We start from the raw sequence: 16,572 nt of genomic DNA on the forward strand, positions 1-16,572 counted from the left end.
GATCCAGGAGGACGTCATATGACGTCCTGGGCTTTCCGGGTGGATATCTGAATGATGCCTGCAGCTAGAGGCATCATTCAGATATCCTTCTCTCCTGCCGGCGATTCTGCACAACGTAAGAACGATCATAGCGGTTATTTCGCCGCTAGATCGTTCTTACAGGCGGCGGGAGGGGACATCCCGCCGCCGTCCGGTGCTTCTCCGGGCTCTCCCGTGCCATCGGGGGCCCGGAGAACGAATCGTCCGGCGCTGGCAGGAAGCATAGAGATGACTGGTGACCAGATGGTCACCAGTCATCTCTATGACCGTCGGAGGACCCGGGCGCGATGTGATGACGTCACGCCCGGGTCCCCGTAAGTAAACAAAGCCGCAATTGCGGCTGCTAAGCAACCGTAAGCATGAGATCGGTGAATTTTTTTTCACCGATTTCATGCTTTCCAGCCTGGAGGAGAGATGTGCGGTCTTATTGACCCCGCATCTCTCCATAAAGAGGACCTGTCACACACATTCCTATTACAAGGGATGTTTACATTCCTTGTAATAGGAATAAAAGTGATAATAAAAAATAAATAAATAAATAAAAGTGTAAAAAAAGAAATAAATATGTAAAAAAAAAAAAAGAAATAAAAAATATTTTTTTTAACGTCCCTGTCCCCGGTAGCTCGCGCGCAGAAGCGAACGCACACGCAAGTCCCGCCGAAATATGTAAATGCCGTTAAAACCACATATGTGAGGTATCGCCGCGTGCGTTAGAGTGCCAGCAACAATTCTAGCACTAGATCTCCTCTGTAACTCTAAACTGGTAACCTGTAAAAAAATTCAAAGCGTTGCCTATGGAGATTTTTAAGTACCGAAGTTTGGCGCCATTCCATGAGTGTGCGCAATTTTAAAGCGTGACATGTTAGGTATCTATTTACTCGGTGTAACATAATCTTTCATATTTCACAAAAAAATAGGGCTAACTTTACTGTTTTGTTATTTTTTTTATTCATGAAACAATTTTTTTCCCAAAAAAAGGCGTTTGAAAAATTAATGCGCAAATGGCGTGCAAGATAAAACGTTTCAATGACCGTCGTTTTATTCCCTAGGGTGTCTGCTAAAAAAACATATATAATGTTTGGGGGTTCTGTGTAATTTTCTAGCAAAAAAAATATGATTTGTACATGTAGGAAAGAAGTGCCAGAATAGGCCCGGTATGGATGGGTGTATAACTGCCCTGTATGGAAGTGGTTAAAGCTATTGCAAAAACGCTAAAAAACGTTGAAAGGCTCCCTGCAAAGCTACTGGCGTTTTTTTATAGCTTTTATCAGCTTCAGTGTGCATGGAGCCTTAAAGCGAGCCGTGGTGAAAATCCAAGATCTGTTTGTCTAAGGAGAACCTACCCTCTAAATCGCATGTCAAACACAAAGGCCGCAGGCCAAACCGGGCCCTCCAGGGAAATTCATGTGGTCCTCGCCCCTCTCCTGCAGCTGCAGCAATCTCATCATTTCTTCATCTACTTTGTCTTAGCGGTCGGCAGCAGAGAGGAGGACAGAACTCCTCTGTCAGATTCTGCACTTCTCTGTGCAGCCACAGATAGGCTTGTTTCTGCCCCCCTACCCTATCTCAGCAGTTGGCAGCAGAGAGGACGACGGAACTCCTTATACAGATTATAGGCCTCTCTGCGCAGCTGGAGCACCTCCACATCTCCGCCTGCCCTGGTCTCAGAATTCCAGGACCCAAGCCCTCCTCTGGTCCTACTCCAGACCCTACACTTTCTGCATCCCAGCTCTGCCCCTAGTTTCTTCCCCACAGCGGAACAAGGTAAGAGGGGGTTCACTATGATGTAAGGGAGGGTGGAGGACTCTTGATTGCTGATGATGGTGGCTCTTGACATCTGATGTAAGGGGGTAGGATGCTCTGGACATCTAGTCTTAGGGCCTTTTCACACGTACGGACAAACGGTCCGTTTATTACAAGTCCGTTTACGGACTTGTAATGCTTCCCTATGGGATTGTGGATGTTAGCGGATGATGCATCCGCTAACGTCCGCAAACATCCGCATCCGCAAACATCCGCATTTGCGGACGGAAGAAAATCCTATTTTCTTCCGTCTGCCAGATCGGATGAACACGGACAGACGGTCCGTGTTCATCCGATCCCCCATAGGGGAGAGCGGAGGAAAGACAGGGCGGTCTCTGGACAGTGTGCGGGGACCGCCCTGTCCGCCGACAGCTCAGCGGGGATTTACGGATGATCCCCGCTGAGCCGACGGACACACACGGGGCGGATCAATACGGATCCGCTCCGTGTGAAAGGGCCCTTACAGATACAATCGACCCTTTGAGGGAAACCATAATGTTCTTTCTTTTCCCACCTCCCACCCCTAACCCCTCCCCCCCCCACCTTTTCCCCCTCTCCTTAACTCCTCCTTCCATTTCCCTTTTGCCCTCTATATGCTAGTACACTTATATATGTATACTTTATTTAGTTACTGCGGAAGATAAATTCATCCGCTTGCATACATCCCCCATATCCCCTGTGGGGGAACGTTTGTGGTGCCTTGGCTGTGGCATTGTGGGTAAGCAGTAGTACACCCATTTCGACCCCTTTTACACTGAGGGCGTTTTGCAGGCGCTATAGCCTTAAAAATATCGCCTGCAATCCGCCCTTAAACAGCTGCTCCTCACACCCCAGTGTGAAAGCCCAAGGGATTTCACACTGGAGCGGTGCGCTGGCAGGGCGTCAGAAAAAGTCCTGCCAGCAGCTTGTTTGGAGCGCAATAGCAATGGTGAACTACAATGAAATCAATAGGCAGCGCTGCCTTAGCATTGCCGGCGGTATTAACCCTTTCTCAGCGGGGGTTAAAAGCGCCGAAATGTGCCGCAAATCCAATGGTAAAATAGCGGCGTTTTACTGCTTTTTTACCGCCGACGCTATGGGGGTCTTACCTATTGTATTAATTATTAAGCATTTGTTCTTTGTACCTATGACCCTTACAGACATTAGACATTATCCTCCTGATGAAGAGGTAGCATTACGCGAAACATGTAGAGGACCGTATGTCCTGTGAGAACCTACTATACCTTCCGTCTCCATTTTTGGAGCGTATTAAAGGGGAGTTCCACCCACAATTTCACTTTTTAAATATAAATACCCCTGTAATACACAAGCTTAATGTAGTCTAGTAAAGTTAGTCTGTAAACTAAGGTCCGTTTTGTTAGGTTGTTAGAGAATTTAGTTAGTTTATAATCTAGAAATAGACCGTGGCCATCTTAAGTGTGGGCATCATGAAGCCAGACTGTATGACTTCCTGGATTTCAGCCTTGCAGATCCCGCACATGCTCAGTGCTGCACAAGCGATGTAATAGGTTTCAGTCAGGTTTCCATAGCAACGGGAGTGTCAGAGGAAGTTGCCGCCCCTTCTCTATGCAAATAGGCTATTTGCAAGGACTACTGGGATACATGATGCCTATCCCAGAAACCCTTGCGAATAGCCTTGTGACTTAATAGCCTAGGCTAATAAGGAGGAGGAAGTAATGAAGGACTACAAAATAAAGGTATCTACAAGCAACAAAATAAATAAAAATTGTCCATTCTGAACACTATGAGATTAGGGCATGCAGCACAGACAAACATAAAAAAATGGGTGGAACTCCACTTTAAGTATCAGTAATACACTTGTATAGACACCCTTTTATTTTTATATTGTCTTGTTATGAACATTGAACATGATGTTCTCATTTATGTCTGGATATCCTGTTTTTTATCCTTGTGTATAAATAAAATATTTTTTTTTGCCATTATATACAATATTGGAGCTAGGGAAAATATATGGGATAAACGTGTTTTCCTTTGCCATTTGTTCTCCCTTTTTTTTCTAGTTCTTCTTTTGCTGTGTTTTTTTTTTTCTTATTTTCTCATTTTTTTGCTCTTTCTTTTCCCACCTCCCCCCCCCCCTCTCTTTAACCCCTCCTTCCATTTCCCTTTTCCCTCTATATGCCAGTACACTTATATATGTATACTTTATTTCGTTACTGCGGAAAATAAATTCACCCGCTTGCATACATTCCCCATTTTATACAATATTGGAGCTAGGGAAAATATATGGGATAAACATGTTTTCCTTTGCCATTTTTTCTCACTTTTTTTTTTCTAGTTCTTTTGCTGTGTTTTTTTTTTTTCTCATTGTTTCTATGATGATGGTAATGACTATTTAGCTACTGAACTTTTATTATTTGAAAAAAATGAATAAAGAATAAATAAAAAATATAATTTTTTTTTATTCAAATCTGTATTTTGTCCTATTGGTTTCCGAAGATAGTCCATTCTCTTGCTTCTTGGAGAATAGTTTGGGGAACGGTCTCCACCCCCAATTTCTTGCCTTTAACCTCTTGACCACCGCCCCATGTCAAAAAGACGTCCTCCTTTTTAAAGTTGAATATCTCGATAACGGCAGCAGCTGCTGCCACAACCGAGATATTCATCTTTGCAGGGGGCGGTGGTGTACACGATAACGGCGGTCTCCGCGGCGGATTCGCCGCGAGATCGCCGTTATCGGTGGCGGGAGAGGGGCCCCCCCCCCCCTCCCGCCGCTCTCCCGCGCTCTCCGCCGCTTACCGGAGCCGTCGGTAGCGGCGGAGGGGATCCGATGTGTCCGGCAGCTGAGCGGGGACGGGACTGAAGGAGAAATCTCCTTCACCCGTCCTCATAGCTCTGCTGGGCGGAAGTGACGTCAAAACGTCAGTCCCGCCCAGCCTCTTAAAGAAACATTTTTTTTTTGTCATTTGAAAAAATGACATTTTTTTTTTTTTTATTTTTTTTTTTGCATTTAAGTCTAATTATGAGATCTGAGGTCTTTTTGACCCCAGATCTCATATTTAAGAGGACCTGTCATGCTTTTTTCTATTACAAGGGATGTTTACATTCCTTGTAATAGGAATAAAAGTGATCAATTTTTTTTATTTTATTTTTTTCAGTGTAAAAAATTATAAAACTAAATAAAAATAAATAAGAAAACCAAAAAAAAATTTTTTAAAGCGCCCCGTCCCGACGAGCTCGCGCGCAGAAGTAAACGCATACGCGAGTAGCGCCCGCATATGAAAACGGTATTCAAACCACACAAGTGAGGTATCGCCGCGATCGTTAGAGCGAGAGCAATAATTCTAGCCCTAGACCTACTCTGCAACTCAAAAAATGCAACCTGTAGAATTTTTTAAACGTCGCCTATCGAGATTTTTAAGGGTAAAAGTTTGACGCCATGCCACGAGCGGGCGCAATTTTTAAGCGTGACATGTTGGGTATCATTTTACTCGGCGTAACATTATCTTTCACAATATATAAAAAAATTGGGCAAAATGTATTGTTGTCTTATTTTTTAATTCAAAAAAGTGATTTTTATCCAAAAAAAGTGTGCTTGTAAGACCGCTGCGCAAATACGGTGTGACAAAAAGTATTGCAATGACTGCCATTTTATTCCCTAGGATGTCTGCTAAAAAAAAATATATAATGTTTGGGGGTTCTGATAAATTTTCTAGCAAAAAAATTGTGATTTTCACATGAAGGAGAGAAGTGCCAGAATTTACCTGGTGGGCAAGTGGTTAAAGGACGTACAGGTATCTATGCTATACATATAACACATTCATCACTACTACGGTAGCTTGCCGTCATTATTCTGGAGCTTGGCACAGCCCCCCTTCTTAAATCATTTGACATCCTTCAATCTCTCCAATGAAAAAAAAAGAAAGCACGCCACCAAGCTTTCAATACCCAAAACGCATTTACCTCTCCTGCTTGGCTCCTGCTCTGTTCTTGCAGAACATTGCCAGCTAGGCTGTTTATATATCTGTCTATACAAAGAACATGCAGTATAGAGCACACGCCACATACACCACTATGCCCGTTCTGTCATCCAGTCGAGGAAAGCATAAAAAAAAGCTATCCCTTTATTACACCAATAAATCACATTACAGGTAATTTATTAGGACTTGGCTGATAAACGTACTTGTCGAAGATACATCTAATCTGATTTTGTAAAAGTCTATAGCAAAGCAGAGCCTAACAATACTCTGTAACACGGTGCTTGAGGTTTCTGTAAACATGATTGGGCATTGGTGTATCGATGATTATTCAGATGGTCTACATGTAATTCAAATCGGCACGTACTGTAGTTATAATGACATCAGACTGAGAATGTGAATGTTGCTCGGCAACTGCTACCATGGCAAACAAAAGTTCGTTTTCGTTTTTTTTTTATTATTATTATTATTTATTTCCCTATTTATAGATGCTTTCTTGTCCTATTTATTTATATATTACAGGTACTTATATAGTGCTGCCAATTTACACTGCACTTTACATACATATATACATGTATATACATTCACGTCTTTTTCTTGTTACTATTTCCATTTTATATGCCTGTGTGCAAAAAGGCTGCAACTAACGATTATTTTCATAATCGATTAGTTGGACGATTAATCGGTTAATAAGCTTAAAGTGGTTGTAAACCCCACTTTATGACTTTTGCTTACAGGTAAGCCTATAATAAGGCTTACCTGTAGGTATAAAGAATATCTCCTAAACCTGTACGGTTTAGGAGATATTCCCCTCGCAATGCGCCACTGATTGCAGCGGCGCATGCGCAGGGGGGATCCTCGGCTGAAGGGCCGGCCCCGCCGACCCATGCCGGAAAGGAAATCTCCCGCGCGCATGCGCAAGAGTGACGTCATTGCCGCTCCAGCCAATCACAGCGCTGGAGCGGCGATACCCGGAAGACACGCCGAGGCTCGGCGTGGACCAGGTAAGTTACTTACCTCGTTCCAAGGTAAGTATTTCATAATGAGCTAATATGCGGTGCATATTAGCTCATTATGGCTTTTTCCTTGCAGGTGTTAAAAAAAAAAAAAATTATATGCGGGTTTACCACCGCTTTAAGGTAATTTTGCTGCGATTTGCATTTTTACATACTGTATTTGCCGGCGTATAAGACGACTGGGCGTATAAGGCGATCCCCTAATTTTCCAGCTAAAATTTGGGTTTTGGGATATACTCGCCGTATAAGACGACACCCTTCCTACTAGTCTGTCTGGAAGCCGAGGGGTAGCCGGAACAACCGCTGACAGGAACAACCGCTAACAGGCCTTGTTAAGCTTTTTTCATGCCTCACTGTGCCATTACATGCCTCACTGTACCATTACATGCCTCACGGTGCCATTACATGCCTCACTGTACCATTACATGCCTCACGGTGCCATTACATGCCTCACTGTGCCATTACATGCCCCACTGTACCATTACATGCCTCACTGTGCCATTACATGCTTCACTGTGCCATTACATGCCTCACTGTGCCATTACATGCCTCACTGTACCATTACATGCCTCACTGTGCCATTGCATGCCTCAGTGTGCCATTGCATACCACGACGATCCCATACCTTATCCCTGTAATGCAGAGTCAGTCAGACTGCGGGCATCCATTATTCAAAAGCCGCGCCTCCTCCTCGTGCTGTCCCGTGATAGGTATTGTGCCTATGTTCGTGCCTGTGTTCGGTATTCCGCCTATTACGGATGTCCTCTCGTCCAAGGCCGAGGATGAGAAGACATCCATGATAGGCGGAACAACGAACATAGGCTCTGCTGGGAAACTGAGTGTTCCGCCTATGACGGAATAGCACAAGGAGGAGGCGTGGCTTTTGAATAATGGATGCCCATTACTGTATACTGTAGGCCTGTAATTCTTAGGAATAACTAACTTAAATCTGACCAAACAAGAGTCTAGTAGGCATCCCGGGTATGAAATTTTTTTAAAAACAAAATTATAAATTATAATATAATAAATAATTATAACAAATAATAATATAATTAAATGTAATCAACTCAAAATCACTGAAATTTGCTCAGTTGCAGAATTGTCGCTGTCATTACTTTTATTTTTTTATGACGAATTTCTCCACAAATCACTATCGCACAATTCTGCAAGTGATTATAATTTATTATCGCTGTTTTCTAGCTGCTCTAAAACCATTTTTGACATAAAGGGACACCTTTGGTTGCTATGGACAATCTACAGTTTGCAGTCAGAAAGAACAGTTTTTATTATATAAAAGAACATGTAGGGTACTGGGCAGACCACTAGGGACAAGGGGGGGGGTTATTTTTTACATACAGTACTGTAATCTATAAGATTACAGTATACTGTATGTATTGTGTTTGTTAACCTTTTTGAATTTGGCGCCGTTCTTCGGTCACGTGCGTCGTAGCGTCGCAGGGAACGGAGATCGGCGGCACAGGAGGACTGGTGGATGGTTAAATTCATTCTCTATGATCTCACTCCACTGAGCAACACAAGATCATCCAGTGCCCAGGGCAAAAATGCCAAATTGTGCCCCTCTTCATTATGTGCAAGCTTATGAGGTGGAGGGGGAGAGAGAGCACAGCTTGCACTGGCTCTTTCCTCCAGCCTTGCTGCTCCCAGCGATGGGCTGACAGAAGTAGTGATGCCGCTGTCACTACTCCTGTCAGCATTATAGTTGAAGGAACTTACGGTGCCCCATCCCTACAATACACATTGTCCCGGCCCTAATCCCACTATGTAAAGGAATGTAGCCACCCTATCTTTATCACTCCTAAAATGGACCAAGGACTATAAGCTGTGGGGATACATGTGTGCCAAATTTGGCCCAGTACCGGGTCCCCAAAGTCCGGGAGATCAGTTGCAAAAAGGTGACTCCATATATACGGTAATCCATTATGAAAATAGTAATCGATTAATTTCATAATCGATTAGTTGACGATTAATCGATTAGTTGTTTCGGTCCTAGTGTGCAATATTGATAATAATGCTGTGACTGTCTGCAATTCTGTTTGTTAACCACTTAATCACCGCCCTATAGACGAAAGACGTCTACAAGGCGGTTCCTTAACTCTGGGAGGACGTCCATGGACGTCCTCCCAGAATCGTGCGCCCCCTGGGGCCGGCGCATCACGGATCACGGTAAATCGCAGCTGATAGCGGCGGTTTACCACGTGATCGCTCCGTCCAATGACGGAGCAATCACTTGTAAACAAACCAGCGTCATGTGATAACGCCGGTTCCTCCCTCCCCTCTCTGTACCGAACGGTACAGTGTGAGAGGAGAGGGGAGGGAGCGGATGCAGCACGAGTGCTGTGGGCTGGATCTGTGACAAATGCAGTCACAGATCCAGCCATCCATGCTCAGCCATCCCTGCCCTATAACAATACTCTGCAACATAACCAAACTGTGCAATACTCTGCAATACCCCACACTACTCTGCAATATCCCACAATACTCTGCAATACCCCACACTACTCTGCAATACCCCACAATACTATGCAATACTCCACAATACTCTGCAATACCCCACAATACTCTGCAATACCCCACAATACTCTGCAATACCCCACAATACCCCACACTACTCTGCAATACCCCACACTACTCTGTAATACCCCACATTACTCTGCAATACCCCACAATACTCTGCAATACCCCACAATACTCTGCAATACCCCACACTACTCTGCAATACCCCACAATACTCTGCAATACCCCACAATACCCTGCAACGTCGCCTATTGAGATTTTTTAGTAGCGAAGTTTGGCGCCATTCCACGAGCGTGTGCAATTTTGAAGGGTGACATGTTGGGTATCTATTTACTCGGCGTAACTTCATCTTTCACATTATGCAAAAGAATGAAGAAAAAATACGAAATTTGCTAAATTTTATAACAGAAACAAAGAAAAATTCTTTTTTTTTTTACAGAATTTTCAGTCTTTTTTTCTCTTATAGCGCAAAAAATAAAAAACCCAACGGTGATTAAATACCACCAAAAGAAAGCTCTATTTGTGTGAAAATTTCATTTGGGTACAATGTTGTCATTCAAATTGTGAGAACACCGAAAGCTGAAAATTGGTCTGGTTATTAAGTGGGTTTACATGCCTGGTGGTCAAGTGGTTAAAACAATACGGGGCTTTGTTTGGATCTACTGTACAAAACCAACCCGGAGCTTTCATTATTAAAAAAAGGAACAAATACAATGTCTTTGCGTGAGACTCAACATGCAAAAACTTGTAATGTATTAATGCATTCTAAATTGCATTATTTTTTTGTGGAATAAAAGTGAAGAATGTGATTATCACCCCTTTATACGGGTTACTTTCTAAATAAAAGACTAGGCAAGCAATACGTTACACTGCAGCATCCTTGCCAGCCCTCTTTCTCTACAGACGTGAACAGCCAACATAAATCTCACTCGCTTTGTATGTAGAGATCATGGAGAAATGATACCTTTAATAAGGTATCTATAGCCGGCTCTGTGGCAAAGCAAAGTATTATGTTTGGTGCAGACCTCATGTACAAACTACATCAGACATTACATGATCGCCTAATGACTTTCTAATGCAACTCATTTAGCTTTCAGTGCATGTAGCAATTCATCTAGATGTGAGACCCTGCAGGAAAAACAGAGCTCCTCCTCAATGCAGATCATTTTCCTGAGATATTAAACTGTGGTAATGTTGCTGCTCCATGAACTGTATTCCAAGAGCCTGCTATGTGATGCCTGCTGGTGTGTTACTTTGATAGGATGGCACTGGGGAATGTGTACCCGGCTGGCTCCCCCCTGAATGTCCCATTCGTCACATTAGAGGATGGAGTTTACCATCAAGGCTGATCTTCCCCAATTTTAGAAAGCTATCCCCCTAATCCAATGAGCAATCGTCATATGGGGCGGGTATTACTCCATGCAGGCTTTGTTTGGGTACAAAATGAATGATAGGTATAGAAAACAGCTGCCTACAGAAAAAAGACATTCAAGCATAATAAATAGCTCTTTGTCTTTCCTCGAGATGGGAAACGTGCGTTTCCTACTTTTCCTAGACAGTTATTCGATGGAAGAATGACCAGGAGGCTCTCGGGATGACTTGATCGATCATGGACTGACCACCCAAGTTCAGAAGACATGGATCGATCATGGACTGACCACCCAAGTTCAGAAGACATGGATCGATCATGAACTGACCACCTAAGTTCAGAAGACATGGATCGATCATCAGGGCCGGCCTTAGGTGTTCAGGCGCCCTGTGCAAGCTAATCCTGTGGCGCCCCCCCATCTTCACCCCTCGCCCCCTGGTCACCTAAACATACACAAAGAGGAAAAAAATGCCACCGCGGGTGTAATACAATCGTGCAGGGGGGTGCCGGTCTGACACCCCCCCATTGACACCCCCCCTTAGTACGCCTCTGTACGCTTCTCGGGGTGGCCGCACGGCGCCCCTGTTGCCCATGGCGCCCTGTGCGGACGCACAGCTCGCACACCCCAAAGGCCGGCCCTGTCGATCATGGACTGACCACCCAAGTTCTAAAGGCATCGATGAAAAATAGACTGACCACCCAAGTTCAGAAGACATGGATCGTTACATGACTTCTGAACTTGGATGTTCAGTCCATTAACGATACATGACTTCTGAACTTGGATGTTCAGTCCATTATCGATTGTGGACTGACCACTTGAGTTCAGAAGACATAGATCGATCATGGGCTTAACATCCAAGTTCAGAAGACATGGATCATTAATGGACTGACTACCAAAGTTCAGATGACATGGATCGAACATGGACTGACCACTCAAGTTCAGAAGACATGGATCGATCATGGACTGAACATCCACGTTCAGAAGAAAGGGATAAATCATGGACTGAGCATCCAAGTTCAGATGACATGGATCGATCATGGACTGACCACCCAAGTTCTAAAGGCATAGATGAATAATTGATTGACCACCCAAGTTCAGAAGACATAGATCATTAATGGACTGAACATCCAAGTTTAGAAGACATGGATCGATCATGAACTGACCACTCAAGTTCAGAGGACATGGATCGATTGTGGACTGACCACTTGAGTTCAGAAGACATGGATCGATTATGGACTGAACACCCAAGTTCAGAAGAAAGGGATCAATCATGGACTGAACTCCCAAGTTCAGAAGATGTAGATCAATCATGGACTGACCATCCAAGTTCAGAAGAAGAGAATCAATCATGGACTGACCACCTAAGTTCAGAAGACATGGATCATTCATGAACTAATCACCCAAGTTCAGAAGACATGGATTGATCATGGACTGAACATCCAAGTTTAGAAGACATGGATCGATCATAGACTAACTACCCAAGTTCAGAAAACATGGTCTGATCATAGACTGACTACCCAAGTTCAGAAGACATGGCTTGATCATAGACTGACTACCCAAGTTCAGAAGACATGGCTTGATCATAGACTGACTACCCAAGTTTAGAAGACATGGATCGATCATAGACTGACTACCCAAGTTCAGAAGACATGGTTTGATCATAGACTAACTACCCAAGTTCAGAAGATATGGTTTGATCATAGACTGACTACCCAAGTTCAGAAAACATGGTTTGATCATAGACTGACTACCCAAGTTCAGAAGACATGATTTGATCATAGACTGACTACCCAAGTTCAGAAGACATGGTTTGATCATAGACTGACTACCCAAGTTTAGAAGACATGGTTTGATCATAGACTGACTATCCAAGTTCAGAAGACATGGTTTGATCATAGACTGACTACCCAAGTTCAGAAGACATGGTTTGATCATAGACTGACTACCCAAGTTCAGAAGACATGGACTGATATTGGACTGAACATCCAAGTTCAAAAGACAGGGATCAATCATGGACTGACCACTCAAGTTCAGAAGACATGGATCGATCATGGAGTGACCACCCAAGTTCAGAATTTCGGGAAAGTTTAACCAAAGCATAGAGTGTGAACTTGCACTAAGTCAAAATAGAGGATGATCAAATTACGAGAGAGTGAAAGAAGATGTAGTGGTGTGCTGAGTATGACCTCCATATATCATTCATATTTCCTCTGGTGATATCTCCCACTCTGTGCTGTATAGACAGAGATATCTCCAGTGCCGGCTCCATACACTGTCACTACGCTTATGGACAAGCATGTCTCCTGTTATACATCACATGTCACAGATGTCTGCCCATGACAGCTTATGTGTTCTTCACATCTCAATAGCAATAGACCAGCAAAGTGAGTGTCACCAAAGGATGGATCGTGTGGGCTTTCTGGGGAACATATGATGGCACTTACAAATATTTGGATGGATTTTGAACAAAGCTCATGATATAAATTGCAGTACACATGCATAGCTGTTTTCTTTTACAGATTACACACAATCAATGCACACACAACACACAATCAATGCACACACAACACACAATCAATGCACACACAACACACAATCAATGCACATGAAAATTCATACTAGTTACCCCAGGCAGTGAGTCCCTGCCTAGAACACTGGCATTTCTTATTACACACAAAAGCTATAAAATTCAGCATCGTAATCATCTGTAGTCATGTAGATAGGAAGGATATCGAAGTGATGTCAAGGACAATGTGTAGGATCTCCTATAAACATAACGTTTCCATCTTTACCACCTTATTATGTGCCAATATGCTGCCAGCTCACCTTGAAAGGATGTCTAGGTCAGCATTTCTTAACCAGGGCTCCATGGAAGCCCAGGGTTCCTCCAGAGATTACCAGGGGTTCCTCCAGAGGTTGCCAGGGGTTCCTCCAGAGGTTGCCAGGGGTTCCTCCAGAGGTTGCCAGGGGTTCCTCCAGAGATTACCAGGGGTTCCTCCAGAGGTTCCTCCAGAGATTGCCAGGGGTTCCTCCAGAAGTTGCCAGGGGTTTCTCCAGAGGTTGCCAGGGGTTCCTCCAGAGATTACCAGGGGTTCCTCCAGAGGTTGCTAGGGGTTCCTCCAGATATTACCAGGGGTTCCTCCAGAGGTTACCAGGGGTTCCTCCAGAGGTTACCAGGGGTTCCTCCAGGGGTTGCCAGGGGTTCCTCCAGAGATTAACAGGGGTTCCTCCAGAGATTAACAGGGGTTCCTCCAGAGGTTGCCAGGGGTTCCTCCAGCTGTGGCTGGTTGACCTCTCATCTCATGGTGCTTAGATAGTTCTGGGGTCAACCCCCCTTGGCAGAGCCAGTTGCATGAACCCAATGATCTTTTTTCTAATGACACAATGATGAATTCTTCCCACTGACCACTATAAAGAAGGAGGTAATTCTTCCCTCTGACCACCACTGTGGGGGGCATTCATCTCACTGACCAAGGGGGACATTCTTCCTAGTGACCACCACTGTAAGGGGGACACCCTTCCTACTGACCACCAATGTAAGGGAGACATTCTTCCCAATGATCACCAATGTAAGGAGGACATTCTTTTCAATAATCAGCAATGTAAGGGGCTCATTCTTCTTGGTGATCACCAATGCAAGGGGGACATTCTTCCCACTGACCTCCATCATTGGGGGACATTCTTCTAACTAATCACCAATGCAAGGGGGACATTCTTCTAACTAATCACCAATGCAAGGGGGACATTCTTCCCACTGATTACCAATGTAAGGGGGACATTCTTACCACTGATCACCAATGTAAGGGGGACATTCTTACCACTGATCACCAATGTAAGGGGGACATTCTTCTCACTGATCACCAATGTAAGGGGGACATTCTTACCACTGATCACCAATGTAAGGGGGACATTCTTCTCAATGATCACCAATGCAAGGGGGACATTCTTCCCACTGATTACCAATATAAGGGGGACATTCTTCTCACTGATCACCAATGTAAGGGGGACATTCTTCCCACTGATCACCAATGTAAGGGGGACATTCTTCCCACTGATCACCAATGTAAGGGGGACATTCTTCCCACTGATCACCAATGTAAGGGGGACATTCTTCTCACTGATCACCAATGTAAGGGGGACATTCTTCCCACTGATCACCAATGTAAGGGGGACATTCTTCTCACTGATCACCAATGTAAGGGGGACATTCTTACCACTGATCACCAATGTAAGGGGGACATTCTTCCCACTGATCACCAATGCAAGGGGGACATTCTTCCCACTGATTACCAATGTAAGGGGGACATTCTTACCACTGATCACCAATGTAAGGGGGACATTCTTCTCACTGATCACCAATGTAAGGGGGACATTCTTCCTAGTGATCACCAATATAAGGGGGACATTCTTCCCACTGATCACCAATATAAGGGGGACATTCTTCTCACTAATCACCAATATAAGGGGGACATTCTTCCCACTGATCACCAATATAAGGGGGACATTCTTCTCACTGATCACCAATGTAAGGGGGCATATATCCAGTGCCCATGAATGAAGTGGTCTTTGTATAGGTCCCTGTAAGGTGCAGAGGTTGGGAAGGCTGCTCCAGGTTCTGGGATCCTCTGCACTCCTATCAGGCACTCACCCCCTGGCTCTGATGAGGGTTGTGATGTGACTTACCCCATATTTTCTGCTCCTGGAGGTGACAGCGATCCTGTCCTTATTCCCTGTGACTGAGCTCATGGTGATACATCCAGATGTGCGGAGAGGTAGGGATCAGCCTGGCAGGACTAGAGGTGCTCTCCGATGATCGATCCCTCCTGTGCTCGGCAGATGATTGCAGTGTATAGGAGAACACAGAGAACACACTTCCAGCGGGCACACATCAATGCTTCCTTCACAGGCAGCAGCCTGGTGTGTGTGCGGAGTGTGGGGAGTTGGAGAGAAGCCTGTGCTCAGTGTGCTGGGCTCGGTGTCAGGGAGGAGCCTGGCTGTCCCCTCTATACAGGCACCTAGATGTGTCCGCACAGCCCAGCCGCTCTCCTCTCTGGTGTCGGCAGTGACTTGCTGGGGAAGCTTTCCATCCCCCTCCTCCAGTGTCTGGGCTGGGATGTGCCTCCTCTCCTCTCCTCTCTCAGGCGGTGTGCCTCCTCTCCTCTCAGCACACCTTGACTGACACTTACTGGCGGCCGACTATTTCCTCCTCATGTCTGCTCATTGCCCCATTCTTTCCCGCCTTGTTATGTACATCTGAGGGAGCCGCTCATAAAAGAGAAATATTCATGTCTGCTGGAATTGCCGGCTGTTTGATGCATGTTTTATAGGAGGCTGGGTCCTGTATATGAGCTCCGGAGAGAGGCTTGTAATGCACACACTCATTGCCTCATGGAGGAAAGCCATTTACTTCCATAATAAACATGGCTTTGTAGGAGAGACCTCCACCTTTTCACCTTTGTCATCAGTGGAGGCCAACAGGTTCATTTCTACTAAAACAATGGGACTAGGTGTTCTATGCCAGCAATTCCCGACCTTTATCTGTCGCAGAATTCCGCGACACCCCATTCTGAATGTAAAACACATAAATGTTACCCGTCAGTGAGGAGATGCACTCAACCGCTTTTATTAAATTAAATTCACATCGGAGTCCCCCCATAACGTCAGAGCAACCCTTCACCTCAGAGGTCCAACCATCACATCAGAATCCCACCATCACCTCAGAGGTCCAACCATCACATCGGAATCCCACCATCACTTCAGAGGTCCAACCATCACATCAGAATCCCACCATCACCTCAGAGGTCCAACCATCACATCAGAATCCCACATTACATCAGAGGTCCAACCATCACATCAGAATCCCACCATCACCTC

The 16,572-nt window shown here is 44.8% G+C and overlaps 1 protein-coding gene across 1 annotated transcript in view; it reads right to left on the bottom strand.

Moving 5' to 3' along the window:
- The window catches only part of KIF26B (kinesin family member 26B), a 472,460-nt gene extending 456,540 nt beyond the window's left edge, over positions 1-15,920 (bottom strand). Inside the window, exon 1 of the mRNA XM_040351064.1 lies at positions 15,382-15,920. Within this exon, the coding sequence (XP_040206998.1) occupies positions 15,382-15,444 (63 nt within the window). The 5' untranslated portion in view covers positions 15,445-15,920. The remainder of the gene's footprint in view (positions 1-15,381) is intronic.
- Positions 15,921-16,572: the final 652 nt, after the last annotated feature.

Source organism: Rana temporaria, chromosome 4, assembly GCF_905171775.1.
Source record: "Rana temporaria chromosome 4, aRanTem1.1, whole genome shotgun sequence".
In the NCBI taxonomy this organism is placed as follows: Eukaryota; Metazoa; Chordata; class Amphibia; order Anura; family Ranidae; genus Rana; species Rana temporaria.